This window comes from Oncorhynchus nerka, linkage group LG8 (genome assembly GCF_034236695.1).
Source record: "Oncorhynchus nerka isolate Pitt River linkage group LG8, Oner_Uvic_2.0, whole genome shotgun sequence".
NCBI lineage: Eukaryota > Metazoa > Chordata > Actinopteri > Salmoniformes > Salmonidae > Oncorhynchus > Oncorhynchus nerka.
The window spans coordinates 54,981,763-54,997,221 of record NC_088403.1 but is presented as its reverse complement, the minus strand read 5'-3'; the positions used below and the strand labels follow the sequence as shown (position 1 = coordinate 54,997,221).

The 15,459-nt window shown below is 42.2% G+C and overlaps 1 protein-coding gene across 2 annotated transcripts in view; it reads right to left on the bottom strand.

Annotated features, from left to right (window-relative positions):
• Positions 1-3,726: 3,726 nt before the first annotated feature.
• LOC115133598 (protein Dok-7-like) overlaps positions 3,727-15,459 on the bottom strand; it is a 33,321-nt gene continuing 21,588 nt past the window's right edge. The window contains exons 8-13 of one of the 2 annotated variants that reach the window (XM_029667008.2): positions 14,331-14,379; positions 12,353-12,435; positions 10,837-10,906; positions 6,635-6,811; positions 5,118-5,376; positions 4,554-4,665 (exon numbers count right to left, since the gene is read on the bottom strand). In XM_029667008.2, the coding sequence (XP_029522868.1) occupies positions 4,650-4,665; positions 5,118-5,376; positions 6,635-6,811; positions 10,837-10,906; positions 12,353-12,435; positions 14,331-14,379 (654 nt within the window). In that variant the 3' untranslated portion in view covers positions 4,554-4,649. Of the gene's footprint in view, positions 4,666-5,117; positions 5,377-6,634; positions 6,812-10,836; positions 10,907-12,352; positions 12,436-14,330; positions 14,380-15,459 lie in introns of both variants that reach the window. The other variant, XM_029667009.2, reaches the window with a different exon arrangement.

The following is a 15,459-nucleotide window of genomic DNA, read 5'->3' as shown; positions in this document are numbered from 1 at the left end:
GATATGTATACTGTAGCTAAGAAATCGTTACTAAGTGTATGTTGTGTAGTAAGCTGTTAGCTGTTGGTGGTGCACATGTAGCCGATAGCCTGTTTAAGAGAAATGTCATCATCGAATATTGTAAGAGCGTTCATTATCTGCTTATATGCCCCATTTATCTATCCTATGGTTCTGACTTGGTGTACAGGGTGAATATGGTAAAAACCGCCTATGTTCTGAATTATGTTGCTGTACATTTCAAAAGTGCTGAGTAAATAGTTTTATTGACTACATCCATCCTGACTCGCTCATTAATGTCGTAATCGAAATTACGGATCGCCTCCTATCCACTCATCGTCCCCTTATGCCATGGTTTGTACATCTCAAATGTCAGTAGAAACCACATTTGTTTAAGCAAGTCAGCCATATCAGCTATGTTTTTTAAAAGGCAGTAAATGAGGCTGAATGAACTGTTTCGCTGCCAGAGAAGGCTCCGCTGATAGCCAAGTGTAGCGGTGGTAAGGATTCACTCCATGGTTCTGTAAAGAAAGCTCTGCTGTTTGGACAACTTTATGTAGGCACTAACAGTTTGTGGGCACCGTATTGTATTGTTTTTTTGATTTTGCTGGCATGCAAACACACATTTTTGGGGGAGTTCCCCCCTCCCACCATGATTTAGATTTAAAAAATGCCAGTGTATACTTGGCATGTAGGTTTCTCACTCATGGGTGGCACAAATTAGGATATGGGGGATGGGAATGGGTGGAGTATATGCAAATTAAATATAGGAGTATGACTATTGTTTAAAAACTGTAGTGTTTTTGAGGGCACTGTAGTGTTTAGGCATACATTACTGTTGTATTTACTTAAGTGTTTTTTGCGGATAATTTTGTAGTATTTACTATAGAATTCTACAGTATATTATAAAATTCTATAGTAAGTACTACACATGATCGAGGGATGCTACAGGATGTGGCATTGTATTCTCCAGTATACTGCTAAATTATATAGTAAGTACTACACATGAGCAAGGGATACTACAGTGTGTAGTATAGTTACTATATAATTTAGTCGTATACTTGTGTTTACAATTATATTGGAAGCACTACACAATCGAAGGATACTACAGTGTGCAATATAGTATTCTACAGTATAGTACAGTTTACTACAGAATGATGTAGTAACTACTATGGTAGAATCTTTTCCTATCGGTGAAACTTTCAACAAACAGTAGGGAATACGGACAAGAAGCAATTTATATTCCTCTAAGGTAAAATATACAAAGGAACTCCTGTCTTAAATTATCTATTTCAAAAATGTATGTGTGCATAATGGGGGCCATAGGCTCTTCTGAAAAACATTTCCGGGATATTGTTTTACATTTTTCATTTCTGCAAAGCTGAAAAAAAATCCTATGAATTTTCTTTTGACATGTTCTGAATTATTTATAGGGTGTGTGTTGCTAAAGCTCTGTCTGTCCCTCAGCGAAGCCACGTGAACCGTGAAAGCTGAAAAACAAATGGAGAGCACCTAGAAATGAACTCTACATATGTGGTCAACAGTGGGCAATTAGCCGCACTCAAGCCAACCAAAGTTCATTTAGACAACACAGAACAATAACAAGCCTGGGCTGAGTCATCAGAAGCCATTAATGAGGATTTAATTGTGTTGTTCTCATCGGTATACAAAGACCGCCGCAGCTTCTATGCCCACTTTGTTGCATTAGCTTCACAAAGTTTCTAAAAAGCGTGGTGAGCGTTCTGAATGAGTAAGACAGCATGTAATGTACAGGACAAATAGAGACTGATTATCCATTATCTTCCCGGCCCTGTGCTGAACTAGCCTGTATCAAAAGGCCTCAATCAAGTATTTCGTACAACTAACCGCTGTAGAATTAATACAATGATAATCAGAGAGGAGTTATGGAGGGGGACGCTCTTCATTTTTTCATCTCCCTCATCTTCCCCAAATGAGATTCTAATCGTATTGTATCAGATTAGGGGTGGCACTGGTAAGACTGTGAAAAACCCACTGCTCGTCCGGGTAATGACTCCCCCTAAGACTGGCACTTTCAGCCCCCCACTCCACCCAAGTCTGCCCGGGCTGTGACAGTGACATAATGCCTTCTAATGAGATTTCTGAATATACAAAAGCCTTGTTCACACTGCAGGCCTTATTGCTAAAATCAGTTGTGTTTTTCAAATCCGTTCTGGACTACTGAATGTCCAAACAGCAAGTTACAAGTGACAAAATCGGATTAGTGTGTTCTGACACCATTTGCTGACAAAGCTATGCTAGTAGTAATGACGGATGTGTGTGCGGTGTTGTAGGCTGATTGGTGGTGGTGCTTGTGCATCCGATCCCTCAGAGGTTAGGTAGCAAGACAAGGTGGCAACAATGCCTGCCATGGACATTTCCCAGTTGCTTTGAATGTTCAAAATTCACGGAGGCGCTCCGCACTGCTAAAGCTAACTCTCTCTCCTCTGCTCTCATCCTTCTAGACCTATCGGCTGCCTTCGATACTGTGAACCATCAGATCCTCCTCTCCACCCTCTCCGAGTTGGGCATCTCCGGCGCGGCCCACGCTTGGATTGCGTCCTACCTGACAGGTCGCTCCTACCAGGTGGCGTGGCGAGAATCCGTCTCCACACCACGTGCTCTCACCACTGGTGTCCCCCAGGGCTCTGTTCTAGGCCCTCTCCTATTCTCGCTATACACCAAGTCACTTGGCTCTGTCATAACCTCACATGGTCTCTCCTATCATTGCTATGCAGACGACACACAATTAATCTTCTCCTTTCCCCTTCTGATGACCAGGTGAATCGCATCTCTGCATGTCTGGCAGACATATCCGTGTGGATGACGGATCACCACCTCAAGCTGAACTCGGCAAGACGGAACTGCTCTTCCTCCCGGGAAGGACTGCCCGTTCCATGATCTCGCCATCACGGTTGACAACTCCATTGTGTCCTCCTCCCAGAGCGCTAAGAACCTTGGCGTGATCCTGGACAACACCCTGTCGTTCTCAACTAACATCAAGGCGGTGGCCCGTTCCTGTAGGTTCATGCTCTACAACATCCGCAGAGTACGACCCTGCCTCACACAGGAAGCGGCGCAGGTCCTAATCCAGGCACTTGTCATCTCCCGTCTGGATTACTGCAACTCGCTGTTGGCTGGGCTCCCTGCCTGTGCCATTAAACCCCTACAACTCATCCAGAACGCCGCAGCCCGTCTGGTGTTCAACCTTCCCAAGTTCTCTCACGTCACCCCGCTCCTCCGCTCCCTCCACTGGCTTCCAGTTGCATCCGCTACAAGACCATGGTGCTTGCCTACGGAGCTGTGAGGGGAACGGCACCTCAGTACCTCCAGGCTCTGATCAGGCCCTACACCCAAACAAGGGCACTGCGTTCATCCACCTCTGGCCTGCTCGCCTCCCTACCACTGAGGAAGTACAGTTCCCGCTCAGCCCAGTCAAAACTGTTCGCTGCTCTGGCCCCCCAATGGTGGAACAAACTCCCTCACGACGCCAGGACAGCGGAGTCAATCACCACCTTCCGGAGACACCTGAAACCCCACCTCTTTAAGGAATACCTAGGATAGGATAAAGTAATCCCTCTCACCCCCCCTCCCCCTGAAAAGATTTAGATGCACTACTGTTCCACTGGAGGTCATAAGGTGAATGCACCAATTTGTAAGTCGCTCTGGATAAGAGCGTCTGCTAAATGACTTAAATGTAAATGTAAAATCATAGTGTAAGAACACTTTTAAAATGATACAGTCTATTTTGGCTAGTTAGCTAGGTAGCTGTTTAGCTTTCTAACACATTCACTCATTTGTTGGTAAACAATTAACAAGCTAGTTAGCTACCGCATGTTCACTTCAAACTGCCAACAGAGCAGCTAGCAAGCAACAAGATATGCCGAATAACAGTCTAACAACCCCTTGAGAGCAAATAATTCAGATTTGACCGTTTAGCCACAATTTACACGGCCAGGAATCAGATTTGTATCTCTTCAAACCACCTAAGAATGTGGTTTGAAATGTAGGTTGAAATGTCCGATTACATGTGCTTTTGAACTGGTCAGTCTGCAGGAAAAAGAGCAGATGCAAATCAGAAATGCAAATAAATAGGATTTGAGTCACTTTAAACTGCCAATGTGAACACAGCTAAAGAGAGCCTTGATTGAAATGTTCCCTTCCATCCAAGCAGCAACTTTAGTTTTTTTCCTTAGAGTCTGATTTCATGTTGCTTTCGAGATGATTGTGGAGCGTCAGTGCTGTAGGCCTACTGTTGGTATAATTCACACAGGGCAGAAGGCGTGATTCTTGGGGTTAGCTTTCCCCGGAAGAGCCCAGTAATTGGGACAAATTTCAATGGAAGCTGTCAACAATCGGTGTTAAAGATATCAAATCTGGCAGATCTCAGAGGAGTTTGACATCACGGCAATTTGAGGCGTCCCAGGAAATCCATGTTTCTGGTGAATTCTATACAACAGCCTAGTCTAGGCCAGTCATATGCCCTGTGGAGGTCAAGATTGGAGTTGGGATGTCACTGTGGTACTACCCTCCTCCTCTGCTCCAGGGTGTGAAGACCCTCCTCTCTCCCCAAGGCATGCTGGGTACCCGTTTTGTGGGCGGCATCCGTAGCAGTGATGTCGATCAGGGCATATTTAGAGGAACTTTTCCCTGTAGAGTGAAGAAACACCAGACAGTCCATGAGATCAGTAATATTGTTGACCCTCCGTTCAGGACATCGTACATAAAAATAGTATGAACACGGTAGGGAGGTTTATTTAAAAACAATGAGTGATCACTCTTGTGTACGGTTACCATTCAAATGAGAGAACAGCAATATATTCCTGTCCTTGAGCTACAGAGGAAGCAATGAGATTGACTTCAAGATTGCTTCAGCTATGCATTCTCCAGGCGATCTCATAAAGTGGACAAATCCTTACACACATGCTCGCACGCACACACACACACACACACACACACACACACACACACACACACACACACACACACACACACACACACACACACACACACACACACACACACACACACACACACACACACACACACACACACGTCAACACACTCTGGGAAGATGACCACATTAGAGCAAGAGACTTCACCATGGTATTCCGAACGCCCTATGACCTTCTGACGCGGCTAAACTGGAACGCTGCTCCTCCAAGTGATATATAGATGATGGCACACACCGGGATGGAAATCCTCTTGCTGACATTGGAAATGAACCTTTCTCGCGTTGACCAAATCTGTCCCTCATATTCCCGGAGAGTAATGACGTTAATGGTTGACTTTTCTGCCGATTAGACCACGCTGATGACGGTGGCTCAGTTGTCACTCGGAAAGATCGGGAGCAATCTCCAACTAATGGAGAAATAGAAATAGGGGATTATCATTTACCAAGAGTCTCTCAAGTCTTATTGAAATCGATACGCCAGTGGTCGCAAGCTACCCTGTTCCTCTTCACCATCCTGTAGTTCTGAGCGATTAGCGCTTTTTGAGGTCGGTGAGGTCGGTTCAGTTTATTATAGTACATTATAGTACATTTTTGATTTTGGTTTCGACGATTTTTCAAACACTAAATACATGATGAAATAAAGACAGTAAAATTATTTTAGAGCTTTTCAATTAAAATTCCATAGCCAAAAATTGTGATCATTGTGATCATAAAATTTCCAAAAGATTGAAAATATTCCATTGCCTATCTCAGGTAGAAAAATAGGAAACGACAATGAAATAATACAATACTTCAGTTGTGTATATTAATTCGTTTTTATTTACTGACTTTAATATTTTTAATTCCTTAAAGTAATCCTCTTCTCTCTGTTCAGGCAGTAGCAGCCAGCCAGACAGACAACCTACGTTATCTCTGTGCTCCCCATACTGTACTGTCTTTAGTCATCCTATTTATCTAGACTAGCCTGCACTAGTTATGCACATTCCTCGCTCTCATGTGGTCTATGTGTATCTAACTTAATTTAGCAGGTGAAAAAGTCTCTGTCCGAGCTGGCGCAATGAATTATGGTCATTGTAGTTAATTACTACATTTCTGCACTGAACTAGGTTGAATATTTGCTTATGAAAACTACAACTCCCTTCAGCCCAGCATCCCACATAGTTCTTGATGTCGGTCAGTTGTTTAATTACCGGGAAAAAAATTCACATTTTGGTTCATCCCTCAGCACTACTATTCTGTTTCTTTTTGCGTGCAACCAAGAAATCTGAAATACAAATGGTCACACTTGAGTCTTGTGCTCACGCAATAAATATATTGTATGCCACTTGATATTGACTTTGATCACAATAATACATTCAATATACAGTGTACTTACATGTCACAGGAGGCTGCTGAGAGGAGGTTAGTTCATAATAATGGTTGGAATGGCGTGAAGGGAATGGTATCAAACACATGGAAACCATGTTTGAAACCATTCCATTTAATCCGTTCCAGCCATTACTATGAGCCTGTCCTCCCCAATTAGCCATGTACAATAGTGCACTTCAAGATGCACATCATTTCAATTGGCTATAGAAAAATTCATAGCAAGGCAGAAGACATTGAAATCACAGACCACCAGAGACCCATAAAAGACAGGTTGTTATTGAGAAAATGGGCTCTTACTCTGTCCTGGAAGGTGTTGGCCAGTCCCCCTGACCCCAGCATGCTCCTGATGCTCCAGCTCCATGTAGTTCAGCTGTTTCTTAGACATGGGGCTGATGGGAATATTGATGTATGTCACACCATCACCGCGGGGTCTTTCTGGAGCCACCATGTCTGGCGGAAACACAAACTTGGCCCCTGCCAATAGAGAAATACCAGGGTGTTATTCACAGATCGTTCTGGAGGCACAGATGATGCATACCTAAAAAAAAATATGAATCTGAACCACACAAGTGTTATTTCCACTTCTCCACACTCTACCATATTCTCAATATTAGTGAACTACTGGTGGCCATTTTGTGGCACTTAACATGCTGCTGTGAGTTTCTGTTGGTGTCTCCATCAGGGCAAAGCAATGGTCTCATAGAAAAATCCAGTCCTTGATAGGACCTACAAAAGGTATTAGCAAATGTGTGCAACTGAACCTACTATACAGATGCCGTATCTTAATTTGATCATCCTGTTGTTACAGGAATTTTCCTGCCCTGCAGGAAATGCAAACTTGTAGTGTATTCAAGGTTTAAAAAGGTTTGTGAAGTTTGTAATTTCCATTTAAATATTTCAGACTTGGTTTCAACTAATGAAAAATGTATCAACCCCTATGGTATCTGTACATACCCAGGACTAAAGTTATTATTTATTGCTGAACGGTTGAAATAGTGGGGAAAATACATCTTAAAACAACCAAAAGGTGTGTATTGTATCAGTTTTAAAAGTCTTTCCTGTCAGACACAGAAATTAGACTAATACAGCAAGTCAATTTGTTCCACCCACATGCTTTGCACCTGCTCTCAGATAGTGTAGAGAGACAAGAGAAGGAAGTCCCCAAAGAGCTTTGCCTGTCATAAAGCTGAAAGCCATTCAGGGTAAAGAGAGGAATACATTACTGGGTGGTTGACTGCCATTGACCTCAATGTCTTATTCGTACAATGATATAGACCATAGCTAAAATATGTACATTTCAGAGTACCGGTAGTCGCTTTTTATCAGCTACGGTAGATGCCATCGCTTTTCATAACCTGATCCATTACGGCGTTCCCGGCCTTGAATTAAATAACGTATACAACTACAACCTACAAATAGGGATTTGTGAAGGATCTGATTCAAGGGCTATAAGAGAATTTGGTGTTAAACTTTTAGATAGCGATGTAAATCATCACTGCTCACGTAATCTTTTAAATGCTTCAGTAAAATCTCTTAAACTGCAGTAAGATGTTACTACATCTTCTATTGTAACCTGTGTATCTGCTATCACCAACGGCACGATGCAAAACACTGGACGCAGCTGTTCTTGTGTAAACATTGTTAAATCACATTCATCTTTCTAGGTCAGTGCATCTACTCCCTATAGCCAGGGGCCATTATCTGGAAGAACAAACACTGCATTAAAGGCCCTTTCTATATAAAACAGTTATGGTGTTCATCTTACTGTGAAAACAGTGGGATAGGAAAACCGATACCGCTTTACACAGATAGTTCTAAACAGACCATGGGAGGATTTACGTCACTTTTTCCTGTGAAGTCAACTAGCTTGATTTAGGATCAAAAAGCACCAGATACTGTACAAATGTTTCACAAATACAACTATAGGATAAAACGTTCTCCCTATTAGTACACACAGTTTTTGACACAAGCCTCTGTTTCATTTAGCTTCTCTCAAGAGAGTCAAACTACAGTATCCCTCATACATACTGATACAGTACATAAAACGCAACGTTAGTGGACTAGCGTTCTGTACATCAAGCTGCCTCACGCTAGAGAAGCAGGAGATAGGCTCCTGCCCTATGGGCTACACTGGCTCGGAAAAGGCAACCTACTTCTACAGCGATTCCATTCCTTCATTCCATTTCAATCCTTCAAAATGGCGGCATTGGCACCCTAACCAGCTGAGCACCAACAGTGTCAGGGCAATATTTATCCAAAGTAATTGAGAAGCCATTCGAGACTGGCAGTCTCTCTGCGGGTCTTTCCTTTGGTATCGTCTGAGAGTACTGATGCCTAATTGATCAGACATTAACCATCCCTTGCAATCACAGCAGGCCGTAATGGCAGCCCATTACGACAGTGGGCATGCACACAGCTTCAGAAGCCGGGATCTTTTAGCCTCCTTTCACACAGAGTAAGCCCAGCAGGGGGGCAGCCATTTTGGCAGACAGCTCTTTGTGGTGCAGCACCGCTCTGTGGATTCTCTTTGGAAGGTCGGCTGCTTTGGCTTGTAGAACAGAGTGCCAATGGTCTGTGCCAATTGTCTAAGCAGGGGCTCTATGCTGCTACTCTAGCTTTTTGTTGTACTCTGGTGGGTAGGAATTTGTTTTATCAAGCCCAGTTGAGAGGTTATTTTGTCACGGAAGTTCTGTGAAATTTTAGAAGTAAGTTTATTTTTAATAAGGAGCTGAAGGTAGCCAGTTTTGAAAAGTTCAGGGAATTTTTTGGCACAGGTTGTTGGACATTTAAAAAAGTACAGTTGCTAGAGAGCTGATTCTTTTGTAAGGTAAACAGTGTCCCCAGTACTCATGACCGAAGACCTGTCCTAGAGAGTTCCAGCAAGCCTGAGGGGCACTAACTACTAACTAATGTTATGGCTTCAACAGGGGGAGGGTGGCAAGGTGACACGGGAACTGAAGCCAAGTGTGGGAGGAAAATGGTGGTGGAATGAGTGATGGGTGTGGTGCCACTGTGTGACAGCGGTGAGGATAGTTCCAGAACAGGTGTGTAAAGGACTGAGGGGACGTGGGAGTGGGCGGCCTAAGTGACCCTGATGACTGTCCCTTCACCTCACATCATGGCCAACACTCTGTCATGTGCACTTCACTGCCTGGACATCCTTTGCGGAAACGCTGTGTGCCAACAGTACAACAGTAGAGTGAGTGTTCTTCTCACAGCTGTAACAAAAATGTGTGCTCTTTATGCAACATGAGTTACATAAATACAAAGGCAGGATGAAGCGCTCAGACATTTTCAAACACACAGAGGTGACAATAGACATGGAAGCAGAGACAGAAGCCTGAGAAGTGTACAGCATGTAAAACAACAGGACAAAACACATTTTTACTCACTGTACTGTACAATACTTCAATTGAGTTGGCAGCGCAAAAAGCTAGTTGGACACAGGCACTACTGTTCTGTAATACTATTTATCAGACGTTAGTTAAGGCCAGAGCTATACATTTAGAGAATTAGGCCAACGTTTAGAATGTTGAATACTGTTCTAATTCGAGACATTTAGTTATGTAGCATTGTTCCCTATGCAATGTTAATGGGGAGAAAACATGGCTGCTATAGAATGTTGAAATGTGATGTAAATGCATCATAATGCAGAAACCGCATATGTCCAACTCTCTAAATACACTGCTCAGGTTAAGGCACGCTAGGTGTTCTAAAGTGTACACCTCGTCAAATGAAGTGTTCCCTGTCAGGCGCTAGTCTATTACCTTTGCTCAATCTCACAGAGCACTCCAGGTGTCACAGACCTGTCTGTACCTCTTCTTCGCCCTCTCTGACCCCTACATCTGGTGCTTGTCTCAATCCAACAGGATGCTGTTTGTCTGTCTGTCTGCCATTCCAGACGGTCAATATGTCATTCCACACACTCTGAGCAGCAGGTGATAACTCATCAAATGATCAACTTTAATGGAGAGAGAGCACAGGAACTTCGGCGAGAAATTGAAAGGTGAAGTTCAGCTAAAAACTTGCCTGCGATTGACAACTGAGAATTAAGAAGTTACCTCAGTTGACCTGAGAAGTTGATAGCCTAGAAGCGAAACCCCAAATTTTCTGTTGAGGAAGATAAACAAAAATAAACTGCCCATCAGTCAGAGGCACATTAAGGGCAGCCATTGTAGATTTAAAATAAAATAATAATTTCACCTTTATTTAACCAGGTAGGCCAGTTGAGAACAAGTTCTAATTTACAACTGCGACCTGGCCAAGATAAAGCAAAGCAGTGCGACAAAAAACAACAACACAGAGTTACATGTGGGATAAAACAAAAGTACAGTCAATAACACAATCGAAAAATCTATATACAGTGTGTGCAATGTTTTGACTGGCTCAGTATTCAGACAAAAAAAACTAACATAAATGACAAACCTCATTATCTGGCTCTCTCCACGCTCATTTTCGGCTATTGTGGGACAGAACACTGGAATATTAAATGCACTCACCTTCAGTCTCATGAAGGAACCGTTGTTGTCCACAACTGCCCACCAGCTCATACTTGCTTTTCTCCTCTGGCTGAAAGACACAGTACACAATAAGTAACATGCTTGTTTAGAAGGGTGGTTTTACATCAAACTAAGTCAAGCCTGAGGTTGTAGTTAATTACAAAGAATTCAGTCCAACTTGAATAAAAAAAAATATATTTCAACAACAGACTAAAACCCAGACTTAAAGATAATCTCTACTCAACAGTTCACGGGAGTCACTCAAGTCAGATTTAGAATTGACTAATTGGAGTGTACTGAAATCTTACAGGCTTGTCTACTTAAGCTGAAAGGGGCATGTAGCTTGAAGTGTCTCTTGTTCTTATTGAGGCTTATTCATGCCTTTTCTTCTGAGACCATTGTTCTGGGGGTTTTGCTACAGTCTTTGATGTGAAAACATGATGGAAAAGTGCAGCCTCAATGCTTCCTGTCATACTGAAGCGTAAGAGATCCTGACTTAGGTAGTAAAGCTCTTTACACAATGTGTTCTGTCTGTTCTGCTCCATAGCTGCCAAACAGTGTGTTACACTGACTTGCTTGGCACACCCACATAATCCTCCCCAAAATAACTGCCACTTTATTCTAATGAACTGTTCTTAAAGATGCACTCTCAAACTTTTGTATAATTTCAGCCAGTAAATTTGAAAGTGGCTCTCACGATCCAAAATGGGTCACTGTTTTCTTGTGTGCTACATCATCCAACTGTGTACTACATAAATACAACTGTGTACTACATAAATACAACTGTGTACTACATCATCCAACTGTGTACTACATAAATACAACTGTGTACTACATCATCCAACTGTGTACTACATAAATACAACTGTGTACTACATCATCCAACTCTGTACTACATAAATACAACTGTGTACTACATAAATACAACTGTGTACTACATCAATACAACTGTGTATTACATAAATACAACTGTGTACTACATAAATACAACTGTGTACTACATCAATACAACTGTGTATTACATAATCCATTTTGTGTGATATGTTACAAATGTAGCAATTTGTATATCATACGAATTTTGCAATTTGTGCAATATGTTACACATCTCTTGTGCTTAAGATCCCAGAGTGCATCTTTAAGATGAGAAGGACTGTCACTTAAGACCACCATTGTGTATAAGAGCAGTACTGACACATCACATAAACATGGTTGACATTCATCAATGTTTGTTCCACTCATGTTAAATACTAGGGTCACAAAGAAATGGTAGACTGCAAATGTCTGGATAAATTATGAAAAATATAGAAACAACCCAAAGTGTTCTAAGTAACTATGCAATATCTTGTAATCTTTGCTGTTACTTTCTCAAAAAACAAAGTATTTCCCTCTTTTTCCATATACATTTGGCCTCACAGGTGTTTCCTTTTTAGTTTGGACCATAGTAATAAAAACAATTGAAGCATGTGAGTGTGATGATCGTAAGAGGAGTGAGGAATCCCATTCATAAACCTCCTACCTCTGAACTCTTCTCCAACGCCCAGCTATCCATGGTATCATACTCAACTTTGTTCCTCTCCTCCTTACTTTTCAGCTTCTTGTCTGGTGGCAAGAGGACAATAAAGTGTGTTTGAGATGTGCAACAACACATCAGACTCCTATTACACTGCAGTAAAGCCTGTGAGAAAAATATCCCTATATCAGGTTTTCCTTTTTGTCTACTATAGATGTAGGAACTTAATTTGAGCCAGTTTGCTACAGCTGGAAAATAATCCTGCAGCAACAGGAAATGTGATTTATTACATGCATTATAATTCATTTACATTTTTGTAGGGGTTGATACATTTTTCGTAAGGGAAAATCAAGTCTGAAAATTCAAAGTGGAAATTACAAACTTCAGGAGCCTTTTTAAACCTCAAATGTACAACTTTTACACTACACTTTTTACATTTCCAAATTAAGATCCTACATCTGTACATGCTGTGTACTAATGCAGTCAAAGAAGTGGTGTCTCTTGGTGCCCAAACATGTAACCTGTCTGATCCTAGGATAAGAAACCACGATTGCAGGGGATTGATTAATCAACGTCTTACAAGACCGCAACATGTCAGAGGACAGGATATACTTTAGCATTACATTGTCTGGAGCTCCCTAGTGTGGTTGGGATAAGTGCTGTATTACTCATGGGGATGGCTCTGTTACGAGCACAGCAGCCAACACAGTGGCCCTGATGTCATTTCCAGTACAAATGGAAACCTCCACAAAACCACATTGTCTAAATAACAGTCAGCGTAATGCTATACAATCTGGGGTCATGCTGAACAAATATGACAATGGTCTATTTAGTTAGTCATTTTCTTGTTTACCATCACAGTAATGTAAAATTATATTGCTTCTTAAAACATTCTGTTTCATCCTGAAGCAACTGGTTGAGATTCTCTGCATCTCTCCCAACCATCTAAGCAGCTCAATCGCAAAATCAATGCAGCATGAAGAAACATAGAGAGGCATCGACAGCTTGACAAAGGGAGGAGAAATAGTCCAGAAAATACAGAAAAGAAAAGATCTTAGTCAAGGAGAACAGGGAAAGAAGTGAATAAACAAGAGGGAGGAATCCATGAAGGAAGAGGCAGGCTTTGTCTGTTAGCATGGAGTTCAGTCAATAAAGAGTGGAGGAAATCGGAAGGGGAGCGCTCTCTTACCTTCAACGGAACTGAATGACCTTTCACCTCCACACATGGAAGGCCTCCATCTTGTAATTTAGGGTACAGCAGTTGCACTTCAATGGGCTTCTCTTCTTTAGGTGTCCCTTTACAGTCCACACCGTTCTCCAAGCAAGGCCCAGAGGGTAGTGGCTGTCCAAAACATACACCACTGTGGTGAATCTGACCAACCTATAGGACAACGCTGTTCCCGGGCAATGCTGGTGTCACCCTAGTGGGCGAATAGCACTCCTCCCTGTTCTTGCACTTGAAGCAGTTTTCGTCAAATGATAGTCCCCTTGTCTCCCCCCTTGTGGCCTTGTCAAGCCGAGTTCAGATCACGCAAAGGTCTGCAGGTGGTAAGGTTTCTTGGGATGTAAGCTCACGTCCCAAAGCAGAGGCCGTTGACTCATACAGATTCTGTGTGTTTGTCTTTTTACATGGTTCTCCGGTTGTGCCGCAGGAGCCTAATAGCTCAGCTGAGAGCTGCTGGTTCCTCATTCATCCTCTTCAGCTTCTCAGAGCTGCGATTGGTCACTGAGGCAGGTGAGGGCGTGGTCTCGATAACCTCAGTCCAAAGGTTCTGTGCTTGCAGCTCAACGTATATCTAGTTATACACGTTCCGCACATCGGTTTAATAATTCATGGGATTCATTAATAAGAACAAACTACTTATCGAAACATGCTGCAAAATAAACAAGTCTGAAAATAAATTCATGCTTGGACAGGGATATTAAAGGCATATAATAGCATCGGTGTGCATACACACGCACACAGCCAGTGGAACAGACTTACCTGGTATGGCTGGCATTGCCGAGCCCACTGTGGAGGAGAGCGGGTTCCCCTGTGAGAAAATAAGGAAAGAGAACATCTTCAATAATTCAGACTAGATGAAAACGTTCCTTTCACACAATATTTTCTATTTTTGTGCCAGCCTTTCAACTAATATAACTAGGGCATTGTCTTTATGTAAAAACATGAGAGCCACTATGGCTTGCTCACATAGAGTTACAATGACTTATTGAAACCCAAGGGCGCTTAATGGTCTTTGTTTTCCTAGCTGAGGTTGAGTATCACAACGATGTTGATAGATGTGCACTCACACAATGCTTTATCCAATAGGACCGGTGCTGGGCAGCTAACAGAGGAATTATTGTACTGTAAGGCTGGACCTTTACGGCACTCATAGGGAATATCTTTCAAAGTGACCGAAGACTATACTAAAGACAAGTCAGGGGAATCAACAGAACTATCCCTTTTTGTTTTCTACAAAGGTCATCAGAAATGAACCTTGATAAAGCAATATGGGATTATGAATATTTAAATGCACCACCAGCCGAGGGAGCTCTAGGTTTAAAATATCAATAAAGTCACATATTGTATATGGGGCAGAAAAAAACATGAACATCATTTGAAGTTGTTTCATCAGAGAGTGAAAACAGACTCCCTTCGATGAAAGAAGAGCAATTTGGTTTAAGATGTTTGAAATTCTTATGGTCAGAATTTTTTTTAGACCATAATTCTATCCTCCTGATTCCTGCTTACTAGCAAAAACTAAAGAAGGAAGTAGCAGTGCTTCACTAAATGAGCTAAATGCCTTTTATGAGCTAAATGCCTTTTATGCTCGCATCGAGGCAAGCAACACTGAAGCATGCATGAGAGCACCAGCTGTTCCAAACGACTGTGTAATCATGCTCTCCGTAGCTGATGTGAGCAAGACTTTTAAACAGGTCAACATTCACAAGGCCACGGGCCAGATGGATTACCAGGATGTGTACTCAAAGCATGCACGGATCAACTAGCAAGTGTCTTCACTGACATTTTCAATGCTGACCGAGTCTGTAATACCTACATGTTTCAAACAGACCATCATAGTCCCCGTGCCCAAGAAAGCGAAAGTAATCTGCCTAAATGATTACCGTCC